Below are 20,097 nucleotides of genomic sequence, written 5' to 3' on the forward strand. Positions count from 1 at the left end.
GGGTGCTACTTTATTAGTTTCGGTTGGTATTGAATGGAGTGGGCGACTGGGCGATAAGTTAGTGAATCTACAGCTACAGGAAACAAACCATTAACGAATAAATAAATATTACCAAAAAGAGGAATGGATAAATAAATAAATATTAGTTTTATACAAAAATAATTAAATTAAATAAATATATAAAGGAAAGGAAAATAGAAGAAAATAATGGCGGGCGCGAGTAAGAGATGTGCCCCTAATCACTCCTGCTCAAGATTACGACGTGCCCTAATCACTCCCGTTCAAGCCTTGCCTTGGATTTTGGTGGAGGCTGCCCCACATCCTCTCTCCCTCTCGTCACCTGCTTACGTCTTCTCTCTCTCTCTCTCTCTCTCTCTATACAGCGATGACTATTATTCTTGGGGTCAACCTACTCTGTTACTTCTCTCTCGTTTCCTCTATTTTTTTTTTTTTTTTATTATTGTTGTTTTTATCCGCACCAGCAATTTCCAGCTCTTCTTTCCTCGCCTCCTCTCTCTGTCTCCCCTCCTCTTCCTATGCCAAAGCCGAACGAGCTCTAACCCTAAATCTCTGTTGTTATTCAAAATTCGTTCACTCCTTGTCCATGGACCAGCACTTGGTTTCTGGGTTCTCCTTCGTCTTCTTCTTCTTTGTTCTAATCAGTGACAAGGTTTGACTGCAGGACTTAGTCTCACCTTGTCGGGAATCATTTCTGATTTTAAGCCTCAGAAGAAAGGTATGCTTCCTTCAGAAATTGAGTTCAGGTGAAATGATTGTATTGGCTTTTTTTTTTTTTTTTTTCGGTTTTCTTCCTGACACTAGCCCTAGCCTAGTATGGGCCTTCTAATATACCCTACTTTTCTTTTGAGCTGGACGGATGGGTATGCCGGGTAGTCTGTATTTTTCAATCTAACTGATTACACTGGTTATGGCTATTTGTAGAGGTGAGGCTGCGTACATCTGCCTATCTGTTTCTCCCCAGACCCCGCATTGGCGTGAGCATCGTGCACTGGGCTGCCCTTTTAACTGATTAAACTGCTTATCATTATTTAGTTGTTTGTTACCGTTACTTAGGTATAATTAGATGTCTCTTTGACTTAACAAAGTTCAATTGCATTGTTGGATCATCAATGTTCCTTTGAGAAAACGCACGAACCTTTACAATTGCCCCCAACTCCCTGGATTCAGCAAAAGTTTATACTATGTCAATGATAAAACCGTTTAGTAGCGTTCCAACTTGCAGGTTCTAGCACTAGAACATCGGATCCTTTGCCGACCCTTATAACAGCGTCATTTTCTTTTTGGTAAGTAATAATATCAGCCCCATCCACATGTATTTACATGTTTGCCCACCTAAGAAGCTAGATGTCAACCGAATCCAGTACTATTGCTTTTGCGCACATCACTTTGTTTGATTGAAGAATTCTCAATGTTCTGCTTTCTGCAACTTCCAACATTGCAGTAAGAGGGGCAATTGGGGCAGAGAAATACGTATGCTTTCAAATAAATAATTATTCTTGCTATGATTAAATAATTTTGTCTAAATAGGAATTGCAATGATTGTAGCTTATGTGTTGACACCTCCTTACACAAAAAAAGAAAAAGGGTGGAAAGAAGGTACATAGAGAGAAGAAAATACAAAGTTTCGTGTATTCTTTAGTCGAGGCTGGAATGGAATAGAACTTACTAATGCTCTTTTTCATAAACTTTGCTTGACATGGCAGGAGATTGTTGTTAGCTTTCTTCATTAGTTTCATTTCCTTACAACTCAGTGGTTTGAAGTGGTGGAATCTAAGATCTTTCATGTTACATTGGTTGCAGTAGGTTTTACAAAAGAGATGGCAGGCAGCCGAGATGGAAGTTATGACCAAGGAAGTCTATCTGATGAGAGCTACCATTTTGAAAGGACACATATTGAACCTATTTACGATGCATTTGTTTGCCCTCTCACAAAACAAGTAATGCATGACCCAGTTACATTAGAAAATGGGCAGACTTTCGAGCGAGAAGCAATTGAAAAATGGTTTAAGGAGTTGAAGGAGAGCGGAAGAAGACTTGTTTGTCCAATAACGTTGAAAGAGTTAAGAAGTACTGAACTGAAGCCGAGTATAGCTCTGCGAAATACAATTGAAGAATGGACTGCAAGGAATGACGCTGTACAGCTTGACAACACTCGTAGATCACTCTCTCTGGGCAGCCCAGAGCAAGATATTCTGCATGCTTTGCAGTATATTCAGTCTATTTGCCGGAAAAGTAGGTCTAGTAAGCATGCTGTACGTAATGCTGAGCTGATACCAATGATTATTGACATGTTGAAAAGCAGCAGTCGGAAAGTAATGTGTAAAGCTTTGGAAACCCTTCGTATTGTCACAGAGGAGGATGCAGATAATAAGGTTGTCTGCAGGGTTGCTGGTTTTCTTTAAAGATTTTATCATCTCTTAGTAAACATGGGTGTTGTCAAAGTTTGTTCTCAATCAACTTTTCTTGCTCTGCAGGAGGTAATGGCTGAAGGAGACACAGTACGCACAATTGTTAAGTTCTTGTCTAAAGAGCGTTCCAAGGAGAGAGAGGAGGCTGTGTCTTTGTTATACGAACTCTCAATGTCTGACACTTTGTGTGAAAAGATTGGTGCAGTCAATGGAGCGATTCTTATATTAGTTGGAATGATAAGCAGCAAATCAGAGAACATTTTGATTGCTGAGAAAGCTGAAAAAACACTGAAAAATCTAGAGAAGTGTGAGAATAATGTGCGCCAAATGGCTGAAAATGGTAGATTGCAGCCTCTCCTTTCACTCCTGCTCGAAGGTGCTTTGTCTCACTTCTTGTTTACTCATTCCTTGCTTATTTACTGTTCAACAGTTGAATTTCATGTTTGTGTATTGTATATTGTCTTGCAAGTTATTTGTCATAGATGACATTAAAATAAATAAATGAAAAACATCTCTTTGTTTATGCTTTTCCAATTATGAAGTGCAATTTTTTCTATGACAGTAAGACATCTTACTGATATTGGACTAACTCAGTGTGTTCTGTGTTCTAACCTTTATTCATTGATATGCGTTTGTGACAAGACTTATTTCTTATTACATACCATCTCTCTCTCTCTCTCTCTCTCTCTCTCTCTTCAATGATTCATTTTGCATATTCCATGGAACTTAGAATTTCATTGTAAGGTCATACTTGAATGTGTAAAAAAACAAGGCAAGCTGGATGGAGCATCATTTACTGGAGATGTTGAGGCAGTACTGCAGTAGATCCGCATGCACAAACAAATGAGGCAAGCGGAATGATTTTTAGATCTTCCTATGAAACCTGAGGGCAAAAACCTATGGGTGGGGATGAAGACTAAGAGTAGAAGCGGAAACTTTATTTCCTGGAGGAAATGAGGATTAGGGTTTGTTAGCCTTAAAAATCAGAGAACAAAAGAAGGGTACTGTCTTTCTTCTAGAAGAAGCTGTAGGTTGGTTTCTGAGTTAGATTGGTGGTGCCTTTTTTTTTTATTGGAAATTGTGACTTTCATTAAAGATAGCAATTAATCATCATACACTGTCAACCACTCAGAATATGAGTGTTGACCCCAATCAATTTCAATAGTTACAATACAGCCCCAAAAACAGTTTTCCCTGAAGGCCCCCTACTTTGCCAAAATATCAGCCACAGAATTGGCTGACCTCCTTACCCATTTGAAGATTACTCCAGCATCCATTGCTAAGCTAAGTATTTCCCTTATTTGTTGTCTAAAAGTCTATACACCCAGATTTTTTGTCTGCAGCCATCCTATTAACAGTTTAGAGTCTCCCTCCACCTCAAAGTTTTGAAATCCCCATTGCTTGGCCAACCTCAAGCCTTGTAGTAGAGCCATAATTTCAGCTCTCAGATAGTCTCCCACACCTATGGAACCAGAATATAGTGCTATCAGCTTGCCTTCCCCATCCTTGAAGACTCCCCCAACTCCAGAGTGTCTTGGATTGCCAAAGGAGCTTCCGTCAAAGTTCAATTTTACCCTTTGTTGTACTGTAGGTGTCCAATAAGGCTGAATAATAGACTGTCTAGTCGAAGAATTTGCCACTGCTGACCATCCCCTTGGTATATCATCCACCGAAAAGCCTTTGAACAAGTCAGTAACTTTCAGCCAGTGTATGACTTTAGTGGCTATGCATTCAATAGCTTGCTCTTTTGATCTTTCTACCCCTTGGGAAAATTCTGTTATTCCTTTCCTCCCATAAAGACCAAAGGATGGCTGCTCTTGTTGGTGTCCACATCACTTTACCCCTTTTCTTAGGTAGTTTGAAGAAGCTTGGGTCAAAAAGGCTTTCCGCATCCGGAGGAGGGGTCCACCTGCAGCCAAAGAGGGAAGAAAACTTATTCCAAACAAAAGAAGCAAACGGACAAGATAGTAACAGATGTGAAATTGTCTCACCATTTCCCAAGCAAAGGCAACAAGCATGAGAAGAGAGGCAGCAATTCGACCTTCTTTTTTCGTAAATTATCGATAGTATTGATTTTTTGGAGCACCACCTCGCAACAAAAGGCTCTTATTTTTTGGGGTACAAGATTACACCAAACTTCCTTTGTAGGGAAGGAACCGACCTGGTGTGAGGATTGAAGGAGTGTAGTGAAGAAGGAAGCACAGGTAAAAGAGCCAAAAGGGGACACTGACCAAATTCTACTGTTTTGGCAAGAAAGGCTCAAGAAAGCACTACTAAGAAGGGCAATGAGTTCATCTGTAGATCTACTAGGCCCATTCCGGATTCCCTTTACCCTCTCCTTAATCCTAGGTCCCAGGAGTTTTAATTAGCATGCATAGAAGAAATCACTCTCCCTTTGTTGAGGGATAGGGAATAGATAGGTGGAAATTTATCTTTAAAAGGTGTATCCCCAAGCCAGACATCTTCCCAGAAACACACTTTATTACCAGCACAAGCATAGTGCCTTAAATACAAAAGGGAAGAAGGCAACAAGCTATGGATTACCATGCCCTATGATGGAGACCAGCATCCCATCCATTGTCTGCCATGCTATGAAGGCTTGCAATTACTTTATGCCACAAGTTTTCTTGTTCCAAAGGAAACCTCCATAACCATTTGCCCAACAGTGCCAAGTTCTTGAGTTTAATATTTCCTATCCCTAAACCTCCACTATCCCTACTCCTTGACACCACCTCCCACTTTACTAGATGATCCTTTTTTGCATCTCCTGGCTCCCATAGAAAATCCCTCATTAGTTTTTCCAGTTTATTGGCCACTTTTGTGGCGATCTTAAAGGTAGATAGGTAGTAAATTGGCAAGTTAGTCAAGGTTGACTTTATTAGAGTTATCCTACCCCCTAAAGAGATATAACTTCTCTTCCATCCTACAAGCCTCGTTGTAAACCTTTCCACTACTAGATCCCAAAAGCTATCAGAATTTGGGTTCCCCCTCAAGGGTAGTCCTAGGTACTGTGAAGGCCAATATCCTACCTCACAAACCAACATTCTAGCTAGGTTTTCTATCTCCACTTTTTCTTTATTTAAACCTGCTACACAACTCTTGTTCCAGTTTACTTTGAGATTGTAAACCCTTTCAAAGTGTGTTACCATTCATTGTAGATTAGCCACATCCTCCCTTTCCCCTTCACGAAAGATAACAATATCATCTGCAAATTGTAGATGGGTAACCACTACATTATTCCCCCCAACTCTCCAATCTTGAAGTGAGTTTTTTGCATCAGCTCTTGAAATCAGATCACTAAGCACATATGCTATTAGAGTGAAGAGGAAGGGAGATAGGGGGTCACCTTGTTGAAGGCCCCTTTTAGATAGAAAGAAATCTCTAGCTACTCCATTGACTAGTATGGAATAATGACAGGAAGACATGCACCTCTTTATCCATTTACATCATCTCACTCCAAAACCTCTCAATCTTAAAACTTTTAGAAGAAAATCCCAGTCCACCACGTCATAGGCTTTCTTCAAGTCCAACTTACAAACTAGGCCTTTTTCCTTTTTCCTTTTTACACACTCATTAGCAATGAGGTTTTGGTCAATCATTTGTCTTTCAAATACAAAAGCCCCTTGATTTAGAGAGATTAAAGAGGGAAGGACCTTTTTATTCTCTCAGCTAACACCTTGGAGACAATTTTATAATTTATACATACTACCCACAAGGCTTATGGACCTAGAATCATTTGGATGAGAAGCATATGCTTTCTTAGGGATCAAGGAAATAAAGTAGCATTTGCCCCTGAGTTGAATTTGCCCCTTTCAAAGAGTTAATCAAACACTTCCACTAGATCATCACCCACAATTTCCCAACAATCTTGAAAAAAGCCATTGCAAAATCTAGGCTTGGGGCTTTGGATCTCTCCATAGAAAAGATTGCTTCCTTAATTTCTTAGACTTCAAAAACCTTCTCTAGGGTTTCTATCAAAGCCCTAGAGCTTCTCCAAATGAATTTTGCTAAAGATTCTTTGGTTCTCCCTGAGCAACAAAGATGGATTTGAAGTGATCCACAAAGGCCTGTGCAACATCCCCTTCCCTAGTTAGAGTTTGCCCATTCCACTTGAGTTGAGAGATAGTATTTCTTCTTTTCCTCCCATTTGCTACTAAGTGGAAAAACTTGTGTTGTCATCACTTTCCTTTAACCAATGACATCTAGATTTCTGTCTCCAGCTAATCTCCTCTTTTCTCAAAATCTCTTCCAACTCCTATTTTAACCTCCGTCTTTCATATTTCTCTTCCTCTCTTATTGCCCTCTCCCCTTCAAGCTCATCTAGTCCCTCAATTCTGTGTGAAGTGTAAGCCTTTCTTTCCTCTAGAGACCCAAAAACCTTCTTACTCCACTCTATAATCCTACATTTCAACCTTCGTAGTTTTTTATAAAATCTAAAACCCTTCCACCTAAACTCCACTTGGTCTTCTTCCTACCACTCTTTTCACTTTTGACTTGAAATCTGGATGTAACAGCCACATATTCTCAAAGAAACTTAGAATGGAAAAATTTGAAGGCTGAAGGTCATAGGAGATACATGGTTGAAAGAAAAGAGCATGATAAAGGAAGTTCATAGTTTTGTCAGAATACTTTGGGAGTGGAGGTAAGAAATTTGTTTGTGTTCTGGAAGGGTGGAGAAGTTCAAGGGGGGAAGAGCTGTCTTTTGTGATTCAGGATTTTCTCTAAAACTTAGGATTAAGAAGCGGGGCAGGCTTGGCCCCCATTTTTAAAGAAGGTAATCAAGAAAATGAAAAAAAAAGGTGGTTGTTGAGGAGTTCTTGTTTTTTGTAAGTGCTACTGGTCGTGGCAAACTGTTGGCTTTTCAAGGCAGCAAGAAAAGGTGGGAGAATGCTCTGATTGTTTTGACTAAGTTTGAAGTTGAGGATTGGAGGGAGGTTGGGGAGACCATCAGCAGACACTTTAAGTTGAAGGGGTCATTGGTAATCACTCCTTTTGATAGTTGTAAAGCATTGCTAGATTTGTTGGATGCCCCAATGGAGATTATAGCCAATTCCATCCAAACCTAGTTCGGTCAAATTTTGATTTCTAAATGGTGTTTCCTTTCGAACACTAAGGAAATTGTGGAAGGAGATGAAGTGACTGTCAGGATTCTTGGCTTGCTGTTTCACCTCTGGCAGATGGTAACTTTCCACTTGATTGCTTCTCTGTGCGGTGGAAGTCTGGAGGGAGTCTTTCTGAATGATCTGTGGTCGGCTGCTCTAAGGATAGTTGGTGTGAAGCCTGAATGTATTCCCAGAAAGATCAATTTACTCTTACAAGTGATTAGTGTCAGTGTATGGCTGGCGACTTCCATTGAAGCTACCTTGTGGTGCAATGGGCGCAGGAAGGAAGACAAAGTGGTGGTGGAGCAGGAGGCGCTATGTGCATGCAAGCGTTGGATCATTCAAATGAAGATGGCCTTAACCTGCAAAGGGAAGAACAATGGATGGGAAGGGAGTTGAAAGGGCGCCATTTTCCCATCTTTGGTAATCCTAGAAGAGCTTCTCAAGCGACACTTAATACTGGCCTGGTCTCTTGTCCCAGGGCATTTAATGTTGGGGTGGCGTGTAAGGAACGCGAACAGATTTTTCTCAGGAAAAAGACCACAAGCTCTTGGCTATTGGTGGGGACCAACACCCAGTTTACGTTGATATTAATAATTTTGAAGTTGGGCATGAAAAGGAGTTGGAGAGTTTGAACAGTTGTGGATTTTGCTGGTTTGGGTTGGGTTCTTGCCTTCTTGGTCTGGAATCGAAGGCTCAAACCCAAACACTTGCTGATTCTGTATAAAGAAGTTGTGGGGCCATAAGCTCTGGACTGATAGCTGTCGTGTGTTGTTTGGAGGGGTGGTCACCTGGTAGACCTAAAGATCACATTACGAAGGTTGAGGGAGACTAGGGAGATGAAAATTCTGGTCTATCATCGTCTTTTTTTATTCAGGCTGAGGTGAATGAAGCTAGGATAGTGATGAAGTGTGCTGAATCTACAATGTCGGATAAAGATGGCTTTGTCTGGTGTGTAATGAATTATACTTACGAAGAAGAGAATCGAAAAGAAAAAGATGGTGGCATGGTTGATAAGGCTTGTAATGCTTTGATGAGCAATGTTCCATGCGAGGAGGGTTCTGTAGGTGATTTTTCCTCAGTAGAAAGACAAGAAAACACTTTTTGTTTGCTTTCAACTCACGAAATTCAGGAAGGGGTTGGTGAGGTTTGCTTTGGAGAAGAAGGAAAGGAGATGATGGTGATGGGAGGGGATATCCGTATCAACAAAGTAGCAGCAGGATTGGACAGAGAAGAAGAAAGAGGTAAGGAAGGGGAGGCCCTTCATCCTGGAGGCAAAGGTAAAAATTCAGGAGGAAAAAGTCTGGAGTATGAGAAGGGGAGGGGTTTGCACATGCAAGCTACCCCTGTAGATTTAAGAGCTCTAGATGAGAAGGCTTCTTTTGAAAACAAAATATTCAATAGGACTATCGAGAGAAAAGAAAGGGCTCACCCTGAAGGGGGAGGAAGTATAGATAAAGTAGGTTGGGCTGATGGGGTAAAGACCTGCAACAAGAAAAAAGGTTACCACACTAGACCTCTGAAAGATAAAGAAACCGTTTGGGGGAGTGATGAAGAGGAAGACGAAGACTATGATTCAAGTAGAATAGTAGATTGGAGATTTTGATAGATGAGATCCATGAAGTTAAAAAGCAAGTTAATGTGGAAAAGATCGTAAATACAGCAGTGGAAGTAAACAAAGCCTTGGGTTTATTGGTTTTAGGGGGTCAAGCTTTTACTAGACAGGTGTTTAAGGATCTGGAAGGAAAGTATCCTTTACCCTCGAGGGAGGCAGACCTCACTCCTAAAGAGTTTAGCTCTAGATCCAAAGACTTGAATTTTGAACGGAGAGCTGATGGAACTGCAAGAGCCAGTGTTGATGAGGGTGAAACCTTGGAAGAAGATAAGTTGTTCAAGAAGAATCCGGTTTCGGAATTGGAAAGAATTAATGAAACTAGAGAATTGGTGAAACTTAGGAAGGACCTTTCAGCAATTAGAAGATCCAAACATCAGAGAAAACATTGTCCAGTTCTGGCGTCAAGTGCTTTTTCTAGACTAGGTCTCAGATCAAGTAAAAAAGTGTTAACACAAGAAAGGCCAAAAGAGAAAGTAGAGTGTTCTGTTTTTTTGGGTGTGCAGTGGGAGATTTTTCAGGGGTGTTTTGTTTGTGCTGTAATGAGAGGTCTGGTTGTGAAGAGGTATGCTATGCTGGTCAGTTTTTTTTCCCGGTTTTGGGTTTCTGGGTCAAAGGTGGGGAGTTTTTTGTTTGTTTTTCTGGTTTTTGTGGTTGGTGATCTGTTTGGTGTGCTGGGGTTGTGGTTTTGTTTTCCTCCTTTTATTTTCTTCTCTCAGGTGACTTTTGGTCATCTTCTTTGTATCTCTTCTTTTTCTTTAATAAATTTTATTTTATTACCAAAAGGAAATATGCATTTGTTAGATGAAGTTTCCATTTTTGTAGAATAGTGGTTTTGACAATGGTTAATTGCCTTGTTCTTACCACGATTATTCTTATCCATTAAAAATGCCATTCTCTGTAAACCATTTGTTCTCTTAGAATGGTGAGAAATAAATTTACTAGTTCTTGTTGAATGGAAAACACAGATTTACTTTCAATGGTTGGGAACATGTTACTAAATGATCTTCAGCCTAAATTAAATTAATTCAGTTATTATAATGATAAAAAACTATTTCAGTTATTAGCATGCACTTCAGTATATAAATTAAGTCAAAATTCTTGCTCTATTGTTTGCTCCTAATCTCACTACAGTGGGAATTGATGCAGGTTCCTCTGAAACTAAATTGTCTATGGTTTCTTTCCTTGGTGAACTGGTTCTGAACAATGATGAGAAGGTCTTTGTGGCCAGAACAGTGGGATCAACACTTGTCAATTTCTTGAGAAGTGGAAATGTTCAATCAAGAGAAGCTTCTTTGAAAGCCCTGAACCAGATTTCATCCTGTGAGACTAGTGCCAGAATGTTAATAGAAGCTGGGATCCTTCCTACACTTGTGAAGGACCTCTTCATTGTTGGTGGGAATCAGCTTCCTATGAGGTTGAAGGAGGTCTCTGCAACAGTTCTTGCTAATGTTGTGAACTCAGGCTATGACTTCGATTCAATCTCAGTTGGACCTGATCACCAAACTCTGGTTTCTGAAGATATAGTGCACAACCTACTCCATCTCATCAGCAACACTGGTCCTGCCATTGAGTGCAAGCTACTCCAAGTCCTTGTTGGACTGACCAGTTCTCCTGCGACTGTTCTGAATGTAGTTTCTGCCATTAAAAGCTCTGGTGCTACCATCAGTTTGATTCAGTTCATTGAAGCTCCACAGAAGGAGCTCTGTTTGGCTTCAATAAAACTTCTCCAGAACCTTTCACCTCACATGGGTCAAGAGCTAGCTGATGCTTTACGTGGTACTGCTGGTCAGCTTGGTAGCCTGATAAAAATCATCTCAGAAAACAATGGGATAACAGAAGATCAGGCAGCAGCTGTTGGCCTGTTAGCAGACCTTCCGGAGAGGGATTTGGGACTCACTCGACAGCTGTTGGATGAAGGTGCTTTTGAGTTGGTCATCTCTAGGGTGTTACGAATTCGACAAGGGGAAACCCGTGGTAACCGCTTCATGACTCCCTATCTAGAAGGACTTGTTCAAGTCTTGTCAAGGCTCACATTTGTCTTAGGTGACGAGCATGATGCTGTAGTTCTGGCTCGTGAGCATAATCTTGCCGCATTGTTCATTGATCTGCTTCAGGCAAATGGGCTTGACAAGGTTCAGATGGTGTCTGCCTTGGCTTTGGAGAACCTTTCACAAGAGTCCAAACGTCTGACAGAACTGCCAGAGTTGCCTAAACCTGGATTTTGTGCTTCAGTTTTTCCTTGTTTTAGCAAGCAGCTAGTGGTAACAGGATTGTGCCGCCTACACCATGGAACTTGTTCCCTGAAGGAAACTTTTTGTCTTGTGGAAGGAAAGGCTGTGGGTAAGTTGGTGGCTTGTTTAGACCACACAAATGAAAAGGTGGTTGAGGCAGCACTTGCAGCAATCTGCACATTGTTGGATGATGGAGTTGATGTTCAACAAGGAGTGATGGTTTTGTGTGAGGCGGAGGGAGTCAAGCCAATACTTGAAGTGCTGCTTGAGAATCGGACAGAGATCTTGAGGCAGCGGGCGGTTTATGCTGTTGAGAGGCTCCTGAGGACTGAAGACATAGCATATGAAGTTTCTGGTGACCCTAATGTGAGCACAGCACTGGTTGATGCATTCCGACATGGTGACTATCGAACTCGGCAGATTGCTGAGCGTGCCTTGAAGCATGTTGATAAGATACCAAATTTTTCTGGCATATTTCAGAACATGGGTTAGGTGTGTTAGAGATGCTAATATCCTTCACTCATTATGGCCATTGATGATGGATGCAAATGGATGGATGTATTGATTATTTTTTAAATTTTCTACTATCCTGAGGAAAGTTCACTGCTGCATTGTAAGTTTTGATTTTGGAAGCATACTCTGCCTTTGTAGTTCATTAATGTCTAGTTGATACTCTTTTTGTGTTGCCATATGTAGAGGTTAGAAGTATATATATTCATTTGTTCGAACTGCTTCGGTGAGTTTGTAAGAGTCATTGGCATACCACCCATTTATTGTATGGACAAATGAAGTTTGTTTCATTAGCATTGATGATGGGAATATAAATGTATAATTTTTTGTAACATTTCTGCAACCACATTTCAAGAAGAATAAGAAATGAAGTAGTTATCTTTACCATTTCTTTCCATCTAGGCTCCGTATTGCAGAAAATCTGGAGGAAAAAAATTTTCTTGGGTTTTAAGTTATTCCTAGTAAAATTATTTTGGCAGAAAATATTAAAAATTCCATAAGGAGCTTTTTGCAAGGAGAAAAGTATAGTGCATTCTTTAAGGCATTCTATTCTCTGCATCTTCTCTCTTATCATTTTACACCATAACAAAAGCACCTTTAGTTCGATAACCTTAGCATGAAGGTTTAATTAGTAACAGGTATCACATGTTTCGATATGTTCCTATCTTTATTTCTTCCATTTTTTGTCTTGTTTTTTTTCTTTAATTTATGGCTTTATACCATAGCAAATGCCCCTTATTTAATAATTCTTGATTCAAGGTCTGATCAATAGATATTGGTTACTTGCATCATATGCACATACACATTTGAATAAGTAGCTAATAATGTTAATGTAGTGATGCGGTCTGGCTTATATTTTCTCATCATTTCCATGTATGCAATATTTCCATTCATTAATTTCATTCTGCAAAAGGATTAAGGCAAGGGAACCTTTTCCCCAATTCTGTTCATTCTAGCCAAAAAGGTTTTAGTAAGGGTTATTTTGATTGGTGATTTTCGGTGAGGTTTGAGTAGATAATTTGTGGAGGGAAGGGTCAGTATTATTGGGCATTCAGGTATCCATCTATTTCATATCTTCCATTTGCCAATGGTGTCAATCTTCAGTAATGGTAAAAAAATCAACATTTTTTTTTGTTTGCCTAAGCATATGCCTTTTGTGAAAGCATCATTCAAACCTGTAATGGTTTTGTATTAAAGTCCTTGTCTATCTTCTATATTAGAGCTCCTATTTACAAGTACTTCATCACCTCCTCAATTTACTTCTTTCCTTTTTTTATTCCTTTTTAAGGTATACCTTTAATAGCATCTTTGCTTACATTATCTCTGCTATGTCCCCATTAGTGGCAATTATGTGAACAATTATTTTTATCAGCAAAAGGAAAATGTTATTCAATTAAGAGAATCAGTTACAGAATTACAGCAAATGGAAAGCAAGCATTGCACCACAAAGTGTTATAATAAAGCCCAGAAAGCTGCTGCCTAAGAACTCCCTGTTTGGCTAATGAATCAGCCATCCCATTTGCAATTCTCCTGATCCATGTGAACGAGGCATTGAATTCCCTTGCTAGTCTTTCAATCTCCCTTAGGGGATGCCCATAAATCCACGGAGCATTACCCCTTGAATTGGTCCATGTTATCACTATTTTTGAGCCCCCTTCTACCTCTAAGTTCTTAAGGTTTGCTTGTTTGGCAAGTTCTAATACCTGGGTGGGGGCTTCCACTCCACCTTTCTTTCTTTCTTCTTAGAAGAGTGTACCACTTCTTTCCGCACTCTTACTATATCAATAATTGAGAAAATTTGAAAGAGTTCAAGTGTTTTCACCCAGTGTGCAACTTTTATCTTTATGGCCTCCACTAGATCTTCATTTGACTTGGTACTTCTGGTTGAAAATTCTTGCATTACTTTCCTCCCATACAGTCCACGCCACTGTTTTTTCTTGATAAATAGTCCAGACCACTGTTGTGCTAACTGATTTCCACATAACCCTTGCTCTTTTTGTTGGTCGCCTTAGAAAGTTTGGGTTAAAGAGGCTTACTATATCCTAGAGAGTACTCCACCTGCAACCAAAGAGAGCGAGCAAAAAGATTCCCAAACAAAGAGCACAAAAGAGCAACGAATCAGTAAATGTGGTAGGGATTCATCATCTGCAAAGCAAAGAATGCATATATGAGGGGAGAGGCATTTATTTGACCTCCTTTTTTGAAGGATGTCATAGGTGTTCACCTTCCAAAGAAAAACCTCCCTGCTCAAAGCTTGAATTTTTGGTGGACTGGGCTTGCTCCAAATCTCTTTCACCGGTAAGTTCTCACCCCCATCAGAAAATGGAGGGGTCTGCCAAATTACAAATATCTATGGTCCTACAGAAAATAGCCAAAGAAGTGAGCTCTGGGAAGATTTAGCAAGCTCTAGAGGGCATCTTGATTGTCCTTGGGCTATTGGGGGGGATTTTAATGTGACTTTGTTGTCTGAAGAAAAAAAAACACAAGGGGAAGAAGAACAAGGGCAATGAACATGTTTGCTGACTTTCTAAACAGGTTTGAATTAATGGACTTGCTGCTGGTGGGTGCTAGTTTTACATGGACAAACAATCAGGAATCTCCTACATTAGTTAGATTGGATAGGTTTCTAGTTTCTTCTGATTGGGATGAGTTGTTTCCCTCCTTTAAACAAGTTGCTCTTTCGAGACCTGTCTCAGATCATAGCCCAATCTAGTTAACTTGTGGTTCCATAGAGAAATCAAGGTCCCTTTCAAATTTGAAAAATGCGTGGTTTGAGGAGGAGGGTTTCCTGCCTTTGTTGAACAAATTCTGGAATGAGTGTCAAGTGAATGGCTCTAGCTCACACATCCTAGCCAAAAAAAATGGAGATAATTAAAGAAAAAAATCAGAATATGGAAGTTGGAGAATAGTTTGTCCTTGGAGACTGAAAAAAGGGGCTTGTCTCAGTATGATTGAAGAGGTGGATAGAGCTGAAGAAGTGGCCAGATTTCTCAAGAGCAGAGGCTGAAAAGTTGTCAAGCCAAGGTGACATTTGATAGCTGTTAAGGATGAAATTAGGTGGAGATAGAGAGCTAAATCCACTTGGCTCAAATTGGGGGATAAGAAAAGTGGCTTCCTTCACAAAATAGCCAATGCTTGAAATAGAGTCAAGAAAATCAACAAGTTAGTATTGATATGGGGTGTCAAGAATAGTCGACCCCCACCCCAAAGAGCCTCTTTTATATTAAAGGGATAAAAAGTATGTACAGTTACAAGAATGCCCTTACAGGGTTGAAAGATAAAAAGAACAAATAAAATAATAAGAACTATGATGCTGTACAACAAGGACTACTCTAATAATGTACATCAAGATATATCTTCACACTCCCCTACAAATTGATGCGTAGACATCACCATCAGTTTGCCCACAAGAATGAGATGTCGACTCTTAGTCATGGCCTTGGTGAAGATGTCAGCAATTTGCATGTGAGAGGCAACATGAGGAAGAGATATAAAGCCTTCAACAAGGTCTTTAATAAAGTGACAATCCACCTCGATATGTTTAGTCCTCTCATGAAAGACTGGATTAGATGTGATCTTGATAGTGTTGGTGTTGTTGGCATATAGAGGGATAGGGGTAGGAAGAGAAATCCCAAGATCAATGAAAAGTGACTTCAGCCAAACAATCTCGCTACGTGCAGAAGACATAGCTCTATACTGAGCTTCAGTGGAAGACTTAGAGACAGTTTGTTGTTTCTTGCACTTCCAGGAGATGAGAGAGTCACCCATGAAGACGCATCGCCTAGTAGTGGATTGACGAGTGTCAGGGCAACCAACCCAATCAGCATCAGCATAAACCCTCAACTGTATGGATGATGAGGAAGAGAAAAACAGTCCCTGAGAGGTTGTATCTCGAACATAACGGACGATGCAACAAACTGTAGTCATATGAGGTTGTCTTGGGGCAGAGACAAATTGACTGATGACCTGAACAACATGTGAAATATCAGGCCTGGTCATAGTAAGATAGATCAAAGAGCCAACAAGTTGATGGTACAGGGTGGCATTAGGAAGGATGAGGCCTTCGGATTCAGATAGCTTGACATTCATCTCTAGGAGGGTATCAACATGTTTCTCATCAGTGATTCCAGCTAGTTCGACGAGATCAGAGGCGTATTTTTGTTGACAAATAAAATACCCTCGACTGCTATGATGAACCTCCAAAACCAAGAAGTAAGTGAGAGGACCCAGGTCCTTCATGTGAAATGAGTTATGAAGTAAGGACTTCAGCTCACAAATGCCGTCATGGTCATCCCCCGTTAGGAGCATGTCATCAACATATAATAGAAGAATGGTAATACCCTGGGGTCTTCTCTTCACAAAGAGGGAGTAGTCAGAGGAAATCTGATTATACCCAACTGCAACAACATCCCGGAAGCGCTCAAACCAAGCCCTGGGTGCTTGCTTCAGGCCATATAAAGACTCCTTTAGGCGACAAACACGTGAAGGATCACTACAATATCCAGACGAAGGTTTCATGTAGACTATCTCCTTTAATTCGCCATGAAGGAATGCATTCTTCACATCTAATTGGTAAATAGTCCAGGAATAAACAACATAAATGGCCATAAGAGTCTGAACTGTGGTGATCTTAGCAACCGAGGCAAATGTTTCTTCATAATCAATCCCATATTCCTGACTGTATCCTTGGGCAACTAACAGGGCCTTATATCGATCAAGAGAGCCATCTGATTTCAGTTTGATTGTATAGACCCAACGACTTCCAACAATAGAAGCATCTAGAGGAGCTGGCACAAGATCCCAAGTGTCACTCTCATGGAGGGCTTGAATTTCGGCATCCATAGCTTCTTTCCACTAAGAACTTCTAATGCTTGCTGATAAGATCTAGGGATATTTGTGGAAGAAAGTACAATAGAAAAGGCACTATGGTTTGAAGGAAAACCATAGTGGTCAGGAGGTCGAGAGATACGGGTAGAACGACGAATTGGAATAATTGAACTACTATCTAAAATAGGAGGATCTTGGGTCAAGGTATCACTTACAGAGGATATCTGAGATGAATGCTCTGGACCGGGTGGAAGGAGGGTTGTAGGCGCAAGAGCCGGGACACGCAGCCGCTTACGGGTGAAGACAAAAAGATCTCTCTCGGTTGAGGAAGTAGTAGTGTCATTTGAATCAAAGTCCTGCAAAACAGAGATGGAAGGAGCAGACAATCTAGCAACCCCAACTAAGAAGGAGATATGTTCAAGAAGCACAACATTCCGAGAAATCCGAATACGATGAATAGTAGGATCATAACACAAAAACCCTTTGTGGTTAGGACTATATCTCACAAAGGTACACATAGTAGACTGAGTAGTTAATTTAGATCGTTCACGAACAGGAAGATGAGCAAAACAAAGACATCCAAAAACATGAAGGCTAGAGAAATCTGGGGGGGTAACCAAAAAGTTTTTGGAAGGGAGAGGTGTTGCCTAGAACAGAGGATGGAAGAAAATTGATCAAATACACGGCTATACTAGATACTGCTACCCAAAACGAAGTTGGAGTATGAGTAATGTCTGCACAACATTGAGAATGTGTCTGTTCTTCCGTTCAGCTACACCATTTTGTTGTGGAGTTTCTGGGTAGTTGCGTTGAGACTGAATTCCATGACTCCTCAAGTATGCCAAGAAGTCTCCATCTCTATATTCTACCCCTGAGTCTGAGCGGAGGATAGTCACATTGCATTTGAATTGATTTTGCACCATAGTATGAAACAATTTAAATGCACCAAAGACCTTTGATTTGTGTCGCAGAAAATAAATCCAAGTATATCTGGTACAATCATCTATAAATAATACAAAATATCTGTACCCCAATTGTGAAGTAATAAAAGCAGACCAAACATCACTATGTATTATCTCAAAAGGTTTAGTGGCATGTTTAGATTTATGAAGAAATGGTAAAACATGCCTTTTACTCAAACAACACGTAGTGCAAGAAACATCAAAAGTATCAACAGGGGGAATTTTATTCTTAACCAAACCAGAGTCGAACAAAAATTTTAATTTTTGGGAATATGGATGACCCAATTGTTTATGCCATAAATCCCAAACATTATTCCTATAACTCAACATAGAATCAGACAAAGAAGAACTAAGTAAAGCTGAGGATGCCCCCGGTTGAGACTTTTCGAACTCCAGTGCAAACAGACGGCCCAACCTATGCCCCTTCCCTTTCACCTTGCCAGCGTATTAGTCTTGTATCAAGCAACCATCATGAGAAAAGGTGAGAACATTTCCTTCATCAACAAGTTGACCAACAGAAATTAGATTAGTAGTAAGGTTGGGTACTAAGATGGTTTCTGAGAGCCTTAGCTGGTCGGACTGGATAGTTTGGAATGATGTGATCATGTTGCTTGCAATAGGTATACACATTCTTCTTCTTACAGTGAGATGCAATATGTCCAGAACCATTACGCTCATAGCACTGGGTTTTGGAGAGGTCCTTAGAGGTTGGCTTCTTACCCCCATGAGCAACAAAGGCTGTTTTAGCCCCAACTTTAGCCATCTTCCCATCAAATCCGGCTGCAGTGATAAGTCTAGTCTCTTCTCTCAGAAGTTCCCCTAAAACAAAATCCATATCTGGAAGTTCCCCTACTCAAAATGTTGGACCTGATTATCTCATATTCAGGTCTAAGTCTCATCAAGAACTGAGTCACCTTTCTCTTCTCAAAATGCTTCTGAAGATATTTCACACACTCCACTGGATCCGAGGGTTCAATGTGAACAATCTCATTTTCAGCCCATAAATCAAGAAAACTAGAATAATACTCCTATATTCTCCTATCTCCTTGGCTGTAAGAGAATATTTCTAATTCTATCTGATATTGCTTAGATACGTTGGACTGTTGATAAAATTTTTCTAGATACATTTACATCTCATATGATGTTTTCATTCTCCTCATGGGTACAGATATATGATAGTCAATAGAACTTAGAATCCAAGAAACAAGTTTACCATTGTCAAACTTCCATTGTTGTAAAGCTTTGGCCTTGGTCTCAGCTGGTTTGGTGATCGTTCCATTTAGATATCCTTCTAAACCCTTTCCCTCAACATAAAAGTCGAAGTGGAACTTCCACATCCCATAGTTCTGTCCTTTCATCTTTACAGGGATGATATCACCTCTGTCTGAAGCCATTACAACAAGAAAATAACACAAATAGGATTTGGCTGAAGTTTAAAGAAACTAATCTGAAGTAAAACTTGATCCAAAGACAAGTGAAATAGGCTGTAATCAATCCAAGAGAGTAAAAAAACTGAGATAGAAACCCCTTACTTTCATCGGAGATTGTTTAAGATCCAAAACAAAGAAAAGCTGAACACACAATCCAGAAAAGGAAAGTATGGGCACAACCGCCAAGAAGAAGAGTCTAGGTCTCTCTCAAAACTTCATGGATCTCCGTAAAAATTTCAAAATATGTTGAGAAGGGCTAGGCGACAACTCCTTTCAATTCTTGCTGCAAACGGAGGTCAAACGAGAGAGATCCAATAAAATCTCTCTCTGGGTGCGCAGAAAATAGAAGAGTGGTTCCTGGATAGATCAAAACAGTTCAGGACCACTCGGTAGAGCTGTAGGTTTTTAATAAATCACGAAGGCAAGATGGATCAGAGAGAAGGAAGATCAAAGAGTAACCTGCTCTGATACCATGTGAACTGAATTCAGATCTAGGGGTGTCAAGAATAGTTGACCCCCCACCCCAGAGAGCCTCTTATATTAAAGAGATAAAAAGTATGTACAGTTACAAGAATGCCCTTATAGGGCTGAAAGATAAAAAGAACAAATAAAATAATAAGAACTATGATATTATACAACAAGGACTACTCTAATAATGTACATTAAGATATATCTTCACAGTTAGAGTGTGAGGGTAGAATTGGTGAATCGACTGCTGAAATTAAAGCCTTTGTCTTTGCTTTTTATAAGAAGTTGTATAAAGACTCCTATCCGATTAGACCATTACCTGTTCACACCCACTTTAAAAGGCTCTCTGATGATTAGAAAGCTTAAAGCCTTTGTCTTTGCTTTTTATAAGAAGTTGTATAAAGACTCCTATCCGATTAGACCATTACCTGTTCACACCCACTTTAAAAGGCTCTCTGATGATTAGAAAGCTTATCTTGAGGGCCCTTTCACTGAGATGGAAATTAAAGAAGCAATTAATAAG

At 40.1% G+C, this 20,097-nt stretch overlaps 1 protein-coding gene across 10 annotated transcripts in view; it reads left to right on the forward strand.

The window, feature by feature from the left end:
- The first annotated feature begins 393 nt into the window (after positions 1-393).
- The window catches only part of LOC148849535 (U-box domain-containing protein 44-like), a 33,007-nt gene continuing 13,303 nt past the window's right edge, over positions 394-20,097 (forward strand). Inside the window, exons 1-6 of one of the 10 annotated variants that reach the window (XR_016101311.1) lie at positions 394-736; positions 943-1,074; positions 1,244-1,304; positions 1,822-2,393; positions 2,496-2,805; positions 10,293-11,990. Coding sequence is in view for 7 of the 10 variants with exons in the window: in XM_088952074.1 (XP_088808200.1) it covers positions 1,839-2,393; positions 2,496-2,805; positions 10,278-11,869 (2,457 nt within the window). In the remaining 3 variants the exon portion in view is untranslated. Of the gene's footprint in view, positions 737-942; positions 1,075-1,243; positions 1,305-1,821; positions 2,394-2,495; positions 2,806-10,277; positions 12,222-20,097 lie in introns of those variants that run through there. The other 9 variants (XM_088952076.1, XM_088952081.1, XM_088952077.1 and 6 more) reach the window with 9 other exon arrangements.

This window comes from Nelumbo lutea, chromosome 6 (assembly GCF_056320005.1).
Source record: "Nelumbo lutea isolate HS-2025 chromosome 6, American lotus-T2T, whole genome shotgun sequence".
Lineage (NCBI taxonomy): Eukaryota > Viridiplantae > Streptophyta > Magnoliopsida > Proteales > Nelumbonaceae > Nelumbo > Nelumbo lutea.